At 37.6% G+C, this 14,083-nt stretch overlaps 1 protein-coding gene across 2 annotated transcripts; it reads left to right on the forward strand.

The window, feature by feature from the left end:
• On the forward strand, positions 1-10,871 carry LOC143905745 (endochitinase-like). 2 transcript variants are annotated; one of them, XM_077421326.1, is made up of 10 exons: positions 1-136; positions 6,117-6,197; positions 6,637-6,966; positions 7,252-7,474; positions 7,663-7,786; positions 8,377-8,574; positions 8,671-8,755; positions 9,580-9,803; positions 10,132-10,314; positions 10,551-10,871. In XM_077421326.1, the coding sequence occupies exons 2-10, from the start codon at positions 6,125-6,127 to the stop codon at positions 10,674-10,676; spliced, it is 1,566 nt and encodes a 521-aa protein (XP_077277452.1). In that variant the 5' UTR covers positions 1-136; positions 6,117-6,124; the 3' UTR covers positions 10,677-10,871. The 2 variants fall into 2 exon arrangements, with proteins under 2 accessions (XP_077277452.1, XP_077277451.1); XM_077421325.1 differs by lacking the exon at positions 1-136 and adding an exon at positions 621-759.
• The last annotated feature ends 3,212 nt before the right edge of the window (positions 10,872-14,083 follow it).

The following is a 14,083-nucleotide window of genomic DNA, read 5'->3' on the forward strand; positions in this document are numbered from 1 at the left end:
CACAGGGTCGACGAACTAGCCAATCGTATGCGGGGGCCCGTGCACCTGAATTCTAATGAGGCCCACCTGGGGTATATATGAGCTTAAGCCCGCGGCTTCGTCCGCGCTTTTTCCGAGGTACCTCTTCGCCGCGCAGGTGAGTCCTCCTTCTCTTCTGCTCCGCTCTTTTTCACGAGAATCCTCCGTATTCTCTACAGAGAGTCTTTGCGAACGTCCTTTGCGTATCTTCGAACAGTATCTTCGAACCGTCGCGCGCGAGAATTTCGTTCCCGTAATTTCTAACAGAACAGCTCACATAAAATTGACGCGTCACCGGCAACGAGCTAACGAGCGATTGATTCTTGAATTAGTCAGTGGATCGTATTCGCGTATCGGTAATTTCCATTGTTAAGCATCATAATTACTTATTAATAGTAGGAACAATCGATAAAAAACGATACAAAATCGAAGCCAGAGAGAGCTTCGACTCGTTGGCCGGTTTTCTTCTCGAGTATCTAAATAGTAAATACCATGCTGTCTACAATTAGCTTCTCACAGCTCCGTGACAGCTGATTACTCCAAGATTGCGCTGTCTTCTTTGAAGATATAACAGTCCGGCTTTATGCTATACAGACAAAGCTCTATAGATAAAGATTTTTATAAATGGATGGATAAATAACGGATTTCGATAAATGAATAACAAGTCGTGAAGAATGCTGTGTGTGTGCGCGCGCGCGAGTGCTTCAGTGGGAACGTATATAACAATAGAGTTCGGTAAAAGTGAGTCAAATGTAATTTGTATATTCTTCTCTCGATATTCCTGTGAAAAAGAATGTCAAGTTTGAATTAGTAAAAAGAATCGCGAGTTCGGAGACGTACGATGAAATATTCGCAATAATTTCTAGGAGACTTTTATTTTTTATTTATCTTAATAATCTGCTTGTTTTCGTTTAAAAATGAAACACATTTCTCAATTGATAATTTTTACGATACTTTCTCGCAATCTGATGTGCCAATCTTATATATTTATGATAGATATTTTTCTCATTTAAAAATACAGAGAGATATTTTCTTTTTTCTATTTTTTGCGCGTTATATTACAATGTCACACGTGTATATATCGATATGTTTGTAACCTCCGATTATTTTTACGCTAAATGCAAATATAATATTATATATAAATTTTTTGTAACAAAGGTTACGCTTTGCTTACGCTTAAAAATGTACAACATTTACAAAATCTATTATAAAATAATCTAATATTTTGTGAAATCATGGTCGAAGTTCAGAAGTCACAAACGATAATTTGTCTTTGTTCTTTATTCAAACTGATAGCTTAAACGAAAACACAATATTCGCAACATTTATTTTGCACGATTATTTTATTTTCGCTACGAGTTTATATACGTCGCACATTAAGAAACGATTTGCCCTCGCATTTGTCATTTCGGTCGCCTCTCTCCATTAAGTTCCGCGGATCCCGTTCTCGATAACGGCTTCGTGAGCGATATCGTAAAAATCGTCAGCGCCGACGGTGCCGACGCGCGAATCTGGTAGAATCTCGTCGGGATCGTCGACACGAGAATGTAAGCTTACCGAGCGTCCACTCCGTCTTCTCTCTTTTCTTTAATTATTTCCTTTTTCTTTCTCTCTCCTTTGTTGAGACCGAAACGAAGGTCAACACCTATGTCGCACCTACGTGCCGAAACACTCGTGCCACCACGAAATTTTCGTCTCGTGTTTTCTTTTTCGTCATTTACATTGAACGTTTCGTCTCAACCGTTTTGTATCAGTTCAGGCGGATCGGCGATACTTCCCCCGCAACGTTTCGGGTCAAATCGACCGGTCGCGAATTCTCGAGCGATGACTTTTCATCGTGGACGACCCCGCAACGTTTTGATTTTATTTACATTAATCTCTCTCTTCGTTTTCTTTTCTTTTTACACCGACATTCCAGATATTTTTAACGTGGGCCTTTCGCGCGCGAGGCACAGGCGGAACTCGCCACGTTTCCTTTGCTTCCTTTTCGACAGCCGAAACGAAGGTCAGATCGGAGGTGTGCCGACGTATAAGGCATGAAACTCCGCGCGGGCTCAGTATTACCGTACCAAAACGAAAACTCTGAGATTTTCGTAAGAGCATCACCGTTACCGATCTGCGGGCAGAAACGTGATCGAATAACAAAACATTAATTAACATCGTCCAAGCCGGATCGAACCGTTACCTCGGCACTGGCAAAGCGAGCAGCGCGATATCGCCAAGACGCGAGGATATTCTTAACGACGTCTCTATGAGAGGCTGCTGCAAAGCGCCCGTATCGTCATCCCATGAACACGCGATTATTCGAATACAAATGTCACCCTCGTCTTTGTTCTCCAATTCATTTTATACATCCCGCTCGGTGCAAATCGACGGTATAAAGATATTCGTTCGAGAAACAATGTACAATATATCAATATGAGATATGGTATAACGATATGCAACCAAATTGCTATGGTTTTTAAAACAATTAGTTTTTCTTTTTTATATCACTATCACACATAACACACAAAAGCGCGCACACATATGTGCAATATATATTTTTAAAATATTTCTTTGCAAATATTTTAAATTGTGTATTTTATCTATAATAATATAGTATTTCATTCAATAATGCACGATGAAACTAACGCCTGATATTTCATTGTCAGTAAAAGAGTTGAAAGTTAACCATTAAAATTATAGGTGATGTCGAGATAAAATAACCAGCTACTCGAAGGATTACACTATTAAATATTAAAGGATGAAATTTAAATAAATCATTTACCTCAAGTTAAATAACATTTATTATTTTTAACTACCATGTGCGTTGAAATTTATTATTTTAACACAAGTAGAATTATTTAAACTCCATTGATTTAGTTAAATTAACAACATACACTGAGAGAAAAAATAGTTGTAGTTACCATAATTTCACTATAATTTTTAATTATTTTCGATGCCAACTACATTTTTATAGTTATTTTAATAATGCGAATTATAGCTGATGACTTAATACTACATTATTGTTGTCATAGTTTTAACATGTATTTATTTAATCATAACATGATTTTATATACTAGAGAATCTGTGATTTATATATAATAAGTCGTACTATAAATATGATGAAAATGACCATAATTGAAAAATCTATGCATATAAGATCATTTTTACTAATATTATAACAATAACAACTATAAAATTAAGAACCTAAACTATAATTATTTTACTATGCGATTATAGTCGCGAATACCACATACTTTTCTCTCAGTGTATTGATTAGGAGCAGTGGCAACCTGTAGAAATGGTTAAAAATGACTCAAATTGAGTATATTTTACTCATAAATTACAAAAACACTCGAGCCAACTTGGGCGATTTCAAATGCAATTTTTTAAGATCGGTCAGCACCATCTTACAATTAGCTTTATAGTTAAACGAGACAAAGGCATTTACCAGTACGACGTACCTATGTCCGAGAAACTCGTTTGTGGACTCGAGTGACGTTTGTATTCAAAGTGTAACGAGCGGAACAGAGGAGTCTCCGCAAGAATCGGCTCCGCATCGCGCATCTTAATTCGCGGGCAAGGATCCTTCGCGGTGCGGGCGGTCGCGCGGACGCGAAGGCTCCCGCATGCGGTGCGTTTTCGTTCGTTTCATTTATTTTTAACCACCGCTGGCGACATTACCCGCTGCTTCTTTATTTCGACACGCGGCGGTCGTAGAATCCGAAGGACGGTCTTTGATTTCTCCCGAGAGGCCCAGTTCTTCCCTGTCGCCGAATTCGGATCGTTATTCGGCGCGCCGGTCCTGTCCTACAGAAAAGGGGGAGAGAGGGGAAACTAGAGGCGGAAAACAACTTCGGGAGATTTTTATAACTTCAAAACACTTCGTTTTACCCATTGTCTTTCCGACCGTGGTGTCTCGGTTGTTAATTCTACTTATCGCACGTTCGTGGACAGACCCGCCAACACCGGTATTCGTGGCTGTCCGTCGAACGAACTCCTCGCCGGGCTCCTCGAAATAAACCTGGGCACACAGTTCGGTGCATTTTACATAATTATTTGGAAGCGGAGGCTCTCCGACGAGTTGTTGATAAAACGCGCGAGCGAATGCCGCATCGCCGCCCGCCTGCGACTTCCGGTTTGCCTTTCTTACGTGGTGGGGAACGAAATGGCCACAAGCGCTCGCTCAATTTTACGCAGGGATAAACCTAGGGTTTCCCCCCGGAGTACGTTTTATAATGCCGCAAAACTTTATTGTGCGGTCGTAATTCTGTTTCCTCTATGTCGGATGAAGATTGTACTGAGAAATCCTCGGAAGCAATCCTTCGTCCTTCCTTCGACTCCTTCGAACCTCGTGATCGAGTACGTGATATTGGTGATCGCGATTTCGTACGAAAATTGGAGATCTCGTTTAGAATATCTGACTTTAATAGCATCTAAATCGTATGGTCGAATGAATGAAGCAGCTCGTGATTTTCTCTATTTTTCTCTCAAAACTGTAACTCCAATTCCAATACCAATACTGGATTGAAAATCCAGCTGCGGAGCGAGGAAACTGTGATTCAACGTGAGCGTAAGTTCAATAAGCTAACGTTGCGATCAATCGATTTCTCGTCTTCGAATTGGACCATCAATTTTACGTCTTTCTTAATTTGAATCTCGTTCTTTAATTCGTATTAATAGTTATATATTACAGAATATAGAATAATCCAATTATACGGGACTTTTACGTGTAACCGTTATCCGTTATTCGTTTAATTCTATTCAAAGATGGATCGATGGGTTCGTTCTGGCTGGCATAATTGAATATATAATCAGCTGTTAACAGTTAGACATCATTAACGTCTATCTAACATCTATTAAAACACACCGTAACGTATTATAATAGGCGCACGAATACATATATTCGCAATAGCAGAACGTGTCACACGGTACGATCGATTCCGTATTAAATTAATTTGATCGTGGCCATTTATAAAGCGTCGGAATATCAAGCTTATCCGAGTACCATTTTATATTGCGGATAAATCGATAGACCGAGATAGTTTTCAGGTAACTCGCGCTAAAAATATATCATACATTCGCCAAATTCTAAGCTGTCTATTAATCGGCAGTCATCGTCACGATAACATAATTTTTTTTTGTTAGTCCGATTAAAAAAAATATCATTTGTATGTGCACGTTCGCATAAAGATGTGTCGCGAAGCCGCGCGCTGGTTTCGCGATCGCGCCGAGAAGACAATCCCGCCGGATGAAGTTTTGAATGGTTTCTTTATAGCGTTTTTCATTGGCAGAACTAGTGCGCACTCAAGTGCACATTAAAAAGCCGTTGTATACCGATTTAATCTCTAATATTTAAAGTAAAATGTAAATATTTCGACTAATAAAATACCCAATACATATTTTACCAAATAGTACAATAAAGAATATTGAGGATTTCGTGACTTAATCCGTTTATATTAAACATACACTTTACGTTGATTTGTCTACTATGGCTTTAATGTGCACTTAGTGCGCACCAGTTCTGCCAAAGAAAAACGCTATTAGTCGCGCGCGGATTCATGCACGGATGAGCCGGGCGATCATCGTCGCGATACACACAGCCGCGCGAAGGCTTCAACGATGGTGTCAACGTTCATCGGAGAACCGGTCGTTCATAGATCATTCCCCTCGGGCACATAAAAAATAAATCGATCGCTTTATACGCTCCAAGAAGTTTCCGCGAAGGCCGGACACGAAGCGCTCGGCCGACCGGCCGCGGTACAGAAGCGCGTCGAGTGCCGAGTAAATCGTACGGGACCCGGAACGCACTGCGATTCCTTATAGAATAGAAAATATAAAGCTTGCTTATACAATTTATTATAATAAAGAGATCGGCTGTGTGTATATACCTACGCACCGTAAAGGTAACACCGTATTCGCGAGGAAACTCTACGAGAAAAGAGTTAAACAAACCAAAAAGATTCAGAAATACAGTTCAAGACAATCCCCGCGATAAGTCTAATATTTTATTATACATTCTTTTGTAGCAAATTGTTTGTTATCTTGTGATTATTTATATAATATTATTTTGCTAAATATATATATTCTCTCTCTATATCTCTCCTTAATTGCAGATTCCAAGATGACGTCCTCAATGGGAAAGCTGTTGTTTTCCCTGCCCTTGTTCCTGGCGCTCCTGGCATACGGAGCAGCTGGTGCGTTTTACTTTCAATGATAAAGCAAAATTATAACTGCATAAAAATTCGCGTTATTATAAAATATCGCGATAAACATGTACTGAACATTATTACGACCTTGCAACTTTTCATTCTTATTTTCTTTTTTTTTCTATAATTTATATACATACATATATTTATTATATGTATATATATTATAAATAATAAAAATAAATTATATAATATATATTAATATTAAAAATATTAAAAATAATATATTATAAAAATAATATGTATATATATATATATATATATATATATATATATATATGTGTTTTTGTACAATTTAGAAAAGGTAAAGATAATAAGGCAAATATTGATGGTAAATTGAAAATAATTACATTTGAGGCAATCTGATAACGATTAATTTATTGATACGCGACGCTTTAAATGATATTATATGATGTATATTTTACAGAGGCCCCAAGGTTGGTTTGTTACTTTAGCAATTGGGCTATCTACCGTCCGGATGTAGGCAGCTACGGCATCGACGATATTCCCGCTGAGATGTGCACGCATGTCATTTACTCCTTCATCGGCGTGAGTAACGTCACCTGGGGAGTACTCGTTCTCGATGAGGAGGTTGACGTCCAAAAAGGCGGCTTCAGCAAGTTCGTCGCTCTAAAAGAAAAGCATCCCCACCTGAAGACCCTGGTCGCGATTGGTGGTTGGGGCGAGGGTGGTAAAAAGTACAGCGCGATGGTTAGCGTGAAAGCCAGACGTGACTCGCTAATCAGCAGCATCGTCGGTGAGCGTAATTCGAGCATGACGCTTTATTCATAGGATTACTGGGAAGAAAAAGATTTGTCTTTTACCGTAACATTTAAGAACCTTGCGTAATTATAGATAGTAAACATCGATGCGTGCAATGAAAAGAGAGGTCTATCTATTATGTTTAATATATATATTAAAATGTAATTTAAAGGCAAAAACTCAAAGAAAACTTTATAACTGCGATATCTCTCTTAGGAATGTGGATCACGCAAATTGAATATGAAAAGATTTAATAAAAAATTTCTGATTTCGCTGGCAGAATTCATGCACAAGTATAAGTTCGACGGCTTCGATCTTGATTGGGAATATCCGGCTGCTAGCGACAGAGGTGGCAAATTCAGCGACAAGAACAACTTCTTCTATTTTGTCGAGGAGCTGAGGACCGCGTTCGATAAGGTTGGCAAAGGCTGGGAGATTACGATGGCGGTGCCAATGGCTACGTTCCGTCTTAACGAAGGTTACCACGTACCAGAATTGTGCGAGTGAGTATCTCTTCTGTAAATTCATATTATGTTACTATGTTAGATTAATAATTCAATTAATGTAAACTAATATTCTTCATGCACAAATAAAATGTGAAATATATGACACAATAAATATTAATATGCAAAAGATTTAATAATAATTTAATAACTTTCTTAATCGTTATTTAATTAATTAATAATTGCAGACTCACCGATGCCATCCACGTGATGTCTTATGATCTTCGTGGCAATTGGGCCGGATTCGCTGATGTCCACAGCCCGCTCTACAGGAGACCTCACGATCAGTATGCCTACGAGAAACTGAACGTGGTAAACTTTTTATATATATTTTTCCAATAAAAAGACGTATCCCAATCTTAAAAGAATGCTGTCACAACTCAAAAAATTTTTGATTTTGAGTTAAGCGCAAAAAGTATAAATGTCACCTACATACTATAATATAGTGTCACAAGTCTATATGCGAAATCCGTTGCACGGAGCATAGAAATGTCGTTATTCTTTTTAAACGGTTATGTTGCGATCACCGATTGACCGATTGAATATCGCTGAGTGTCATAAGTGAATTGACAAGACTATTTTCATTGAACCTATGAGACTATCAGACCTCTTCAAGAACCAGTATAAGTTTTATTATAAATATCGTAATTGTATAATTGCGTTAGTTATCTCACAATTCAAAAAAATTGAATTAAATTTGTTTTCTCTTTCCTAAAAATGGTGAATGTTTAAGATGTGACAGAATTCTTCTAAAGGTGTGATCTACATCCTTATATAATTAGAACAACCGTACAATAATCGATTCACGTTGATAAAAGTTATCTTAAACAATTATCTTGAAATTGTCAATCGTGATGCAAGTACTGGTCCACCGATATATGAGATTATTGCCATTATTTCAGCACGACGGTCTTCAACTCTGGGAGGACAAGGGATGCCCCGCCAACAAGCTCGTCGTAGGAATCCCGTTGTACGGACGTACTTTCACTCTTAGCCAGGGCAACAACAACTTCAAGCCTGGCACTTACATCAACAAGGAAGCGGGTGGCGGTGCACCCGGCAAATACACCGGAGCTAAAGGATTCTTATCTTACTACGAGGTAAGTGATCGATCCGCAGAGGGCTGGAAACGAGCGGAAGCTGGAGCAATGTCAGCAGACGCGTTCGTCACGTCAAAATTCTTCTATTTTTTCCAGATCTGTATGGAACTTCAACAGCCGAATCAAAACGGATGGATCAAGGAATACGATGACGGGGGCAAAGTACCCTATATGTACAAGAGTGAGTTCAATTTTTATAGACGTTTAAATAAAAATTTCTCACGCTATGACCTCGCGAAATGACTTGTGACAGTGCTTGAAAATCCGGTGAACAAAGTGGGAAAAATCAATTTATAAATATTACTGGGTGAATGCACCGCAGTAAATGACCGCTTAGAAAATATCGTTTAATAATTCAATTCTTTTATTAAATAAAAATATTATTTTTATCACATTTTTATTCTCCAGAAGCATTAATTATGGTTTGTATGGGATCAAAATTTAAAGTTATAAATATTTTGTTTTAATTTCAAAGGAAGTTATATTATATATGTTGATATAATGCTCATTTCTCTCTCTCAAGTCCTATTACCCGTGTCCGAGCGTGGTGACTTCTCTTCATATACATGTGTTGCGCACGTGGATTATGCACATTGTATATGGAACCTACAGTTTAACGCCGATTTCGAACGGCAACAATTTTTTAGAGAAGTTTTCGTGGCAAGACATACTCTCTCGGTGGTTTGCCATTGCCTTCCGAGAGGAGAACGAGCAAATAAAATTTTCTAGCTCTACCCTCTACCGGGAATCGAACCCGGGACCTTTGGCTCAATAGACCAGTGCGCTTTCTACTAGGCCACGCTCGTTCTCCAATGCTCATTTACTTTGAACTTATTTACTCATGCACTTATTTTATATTAAAATTCAATTTTGCATCAGTTTTTTTTGTAAAATCAGATAAAACATATTTTGCTGTTTGGTATTTATCAGGTTATTTCATCTTTAATTAATCTAGACAAGATTAGTTTGCAATAGTTTGAATTACCAGCAAGTTTTGGTTTTTAGAAGAAGGAAAAGCCCCCCAATGGGTTGGCTACGAGGACGCTGACAGTATCGTCCACAAGATGAACTTCCTCAAGGAAAAGAAATATCTCGGTGCCATGGTCTGGGCCGTCGACATGGACGACTTTAGAGGACTCTGCGGTCCTACGAATCCTCTCATGACCGCAATTTACAACGGTCTGAAGGGTTATACGGTAGCACCTAAGGATTACAAGACAACTCCCAGGGTACGGCGTTAGTCAACTAATATTACGAGAGATTCCGATTAATTTAATCAGGGATTAGTTCAACCGACAGAATATCTTACACCAAAAGTTTTAATTGTATAATTGTCTCTAATTTCCAATGTCCCTTTCTGTCTATCAAATAACAAAGTCAATAATCGCGTTAACAAAATGCTACAAAAATATTACTTGATAAAATAATTGCCGATTAAACTATAATCGGAATTTAATTGAAATCGCTCTACGTGTTCAAATAGTGCATATCCAAATAGTGGATAACGTCTCGCTATTATCGGAGAGTGCGAATGTAATAATCACGATTTGTTTTCAGCCCGAATGGGACAGACCACCCAGCACTACACCTTCGACAGGTGAGGAGAAACCGAAACCCGAACCCGAACCCACCACAAATCCCGAGGTAACTACCGAAGTACCTCGTCCTACGACGCCAGTCGATGAAAACGAAATCGAGTGCGACGGTCCGAATATCATCCCCAGTAAAGATTGCACAATGGTACGTTTATGAATACAAAAATATCTTCGAATCGATCTACGATTTTAATGATTATTTCGAGATGTACGAACACCACGAGTTTGCGGATTTTCGATTTTCGAGTGCGGAAATTAAAATCTCTAAGCTATTCATCAGATATATCCAAAAAATATTTCTTCAAAATGGTTTCTTTTAACACAACGTTCTGAACTGTGCTTTGTACATGCAGCTCTTATATAATGTGTATTCTTTTGCAGTACTACGTCTGCAACCACGGCAAACCGATCAAGACAAAGTGCCCGGCCGGCTTGATCTTCCAAATCTCCAAGCTCATTTGCGATTGGCCGGCCAACGCCGATCGCGAGGAGTGCAGAAATATCTAATCCGTCTGTGATTTGATTTAATTGTCCAGCGTTTCATCGGTTCATACATCTCTCATAGATCTGCGAGGGAATTTATAGCGATAATTTCATATGACAGAACATTCGTTACGTGTTATTATTTGTTGTTGTGTGCGATAGCGTGTACGATGCGAATATCGCTGCGAGCAACAATAAATCATCCGCAGTTTATCAAAAGTCTGAGAATTTTGTCAGATGCATTTTCCTATCCGTTATAATCCTTTCTTTCACATTGTTTAACTTATTTAACTGACTTATGTAATATATATATATATAGATATGTCGACAATATTAAATTAAAGAGAGAGGGAAACTTTACTTATTACTTGTTACTAAATTAAATTAGTTAAGAAGAAGTATTAGTCCGCCCATAAACACGTTCAAAATTTTTATATTTTAAAGAATATAAGAGTATAAGAAATATTACGTATAAGAATAGTTTTGAGTTAAAATCCTTTAATAAGAAGTGAATATAAATCGATAAATAATTTAAAATTATAAAGGTAAAATATATCTTTCTAAAATTCGATACTTACAATTAGACGAATTAGACAGTTAGAGAATTGGTCTTTGTACATGTGTGTAACTCACACATACATAATATATATTTTAGCGTACAAATTGTAATATTCATTATATATAAAAAATAGCTTATAAAATATAAGTAAAAAATAATTTATCAAGAATGTCTCAACAAAATTCGTCGTGTCAGGTCGTGAATGTATCGCAGATATTCGTGTATGTTCTCGCTTGAAATCGCGGAACTTTCCTATATGTCGCGGCACAGGCGATCATTTCCTTCTTTCCGCCGTTATTGGCAGCGCAACGTATACAAAAAAAGAAATGGAAAAAACGCGATTTGACGTTAACAATGCGTGACGGTTGGCGCAAAAAATATGCTCTCAAATATGAAGTCAAGAGTGGTGAAAAAGCAAACAGAACTCTCTTCTAATCTGCCCTACCAAAACGCTCTCCATTCGCGCGAGCGGTCCTCGCGTGAATAAATACGTAAATTTTTAGCGGAAAAATCACATGTGTGTTCCGAGCGCGACACCCCAGAGTCCAAAGATCCCGAGCCTTGATTGACACCTGAATGTTCTCGTATGCATATAGAGCCACCCTCTGCCGCGCAATCTCTCTCTCTCTCTCACTCTTTCTCTTTTCCCTTCTTTTTTTATTCCCCAAACCTCCACATTCCCTCTTTCTTCCACATTTTGTTACATCGCTTTTATCCGGAAGCGGAACTTGATGGCTGTTATAATTTAACGAGCACGTTTCTTTCTCCAGTTACCGCGGCATTTGCAAGAATGAACACCGGCAAAGCCCACGTTCCTTTCTTCCTCTTCTCTTATGCTGCGTAAGGCGGTTTCTTCTCATTCCACGACAATCATAGCGTTTTTTCTTTCTTTTTTTTCCGTTTTGATCGAATAATGCCGCGAAAACGAAGATAAAAAAAAAAGAGAGTGAGAAAGTCGAACGTGCAAATGAAATCGATGACGCGTTTCATGTGTCGGAGGGTGAATGGCGCAACGGTTTTCAAAAATTAGAATAGCACCCTGCACAAAATATAACTCTAACGATAGTTGGTTGGTTCGGCCTCGGCGCCTTTCTCGCGACAATTGTTTCCATAGACGTTTCCCAATCGATGTTTTCGCTTCTGTCGTACTTTCATGTAGAATTCATAAAAGATTCACACGGGATACGAAATTGACAATAATGTCATTTAAAATTGTACATATGTTTTAAAGGAAAAAAAATGTTAAGCAAAAAATGAAAAAATTATAATCGAAGATACGCCAGAATTTGCTTGTAATTTTTTGAATTTTATACTTAAACTCTGTACTTTTCTTATGGTAATTCTAACTTAACTTTTGAAGGACGGGAAATCTATATCTATTTTTAGATTTTAAATTATTTATGCGCAAAAATATCATATATAAGGGTTTCTTGGGTCGCTGAGTTCCGTAGTTCCAAGAATCTAAGGGAAACAAGTGATAATGGCCAATGCGTAGTATGTTTAAGAAATGGTATTCGTCGAAGACTAAAGTTTATGTGTTATTGTGAGTGCGATATGCCTCGATCTGTATATTGTACATTGATATGCCTCTGTACTTTGCTTCAAAATATATCATACAAAACATTACTAAATGTATGCATAAACATCATGAATAAAAAATTTTTTTTAAAATATAAATTAACTAAATATAAATAATAATTTTTTTGAAATTTACAATCATATAAATGTTTTATGCAATTTTTCCACTTTTGTCAACCTATCGGACGGGAAGCCTATTTTTTGGCTCCACGGGGGTCGCTTATTTTTCGTAATGTAAAACATTTTAATACATATATATATATATATATGAAAGTTATAAGTAAAAATCATAAAACGTCACAAAGAAACCTGCCCGTCCTCTAAAAGTTATTATAAAATATGATAATTTTATAAGGCTCAAATGATTCAAAATCAATAAATAAATAAAGAGCACACAGCCGTAATAAGATGTTAGTGTGATAATATTTAATTAAGTCGAAATGAGACAACTTAACAAACGTTTCGGCCTGAACATTAAGCTCGACATTAGGCCATCCACAGTGCACTTGTTCTTCGCATCTCTGACTATTATAACATCATTAGTGACTATATTACAATATGATTTTCTGCATGGAACACCCATAGGTCCTCTTATCACATTAACTATTTTTACGTTTCTCGACATTTATTATACTTTTCTTCTCGACTTACTTCTAAGACATATGCGTTTCGGATAAAAAATTATACGATAATGCGTATACTGCGGCTCTAATTTTTATTCATTGATGTAATTGTTTAATTATTGATAAAATATGATATTAATTAAACCATTAGCTTTTTTGAAAGCAAGACGCGCGCGTGCCGACGCAGTGCCATCCGAACGACGACAAATAAATAATGCATTGTTGTTCGTGTTTCGGGGCTGGCAACCCCGCGTCTAATTTTTTTTGTAACCTGGGACACATAAGGGGACATAAGGGAGAGGCGGCGAAAGGCCACGGAACCCACTTTTATAACTTCATCGACAATTTTTCGGTTACCCTCTTTGCTATTTTCGATCAACTCAGCACGCACATTCGGTCGTACACTCGTATCCTCCCGTTTGATTTATCTTCCAATACAGCGAGGAGATTCTCGGTGGTTTTCCGGTAAATAATTTCAACCATCGTATATAGCACCACACGTGCACTAACAAGTCTATCGGTTATCGATAAATCACTTAACGATTATCTTACGATTTGTCACGTAACAGTGCGTAATTTTATTTATTTAAAATATATGTAATTATCAATAAAAAGATGTCACATGTTACTAATACAACGCTAACATATGCGATCATAGTAAACGTTTCGAG

Source organism: Temnothorax americanus, unplaced genomic scaffold (genome assembly GCF_048541705.1).
Source record: "Temnothorax americanus isolate GAGA-0224 unplaced genomic scaffold, ASM4854170v1 Scaffold66, whole genome shotgun sequence".
Classification (NCBI taxonomy): domain Eukaryota; kingdom Metazoa; phylum Arthropoda; class Insecta; order Hymenoptera; family Formicidae; genus Temnothorax; species Temnothorax americanus.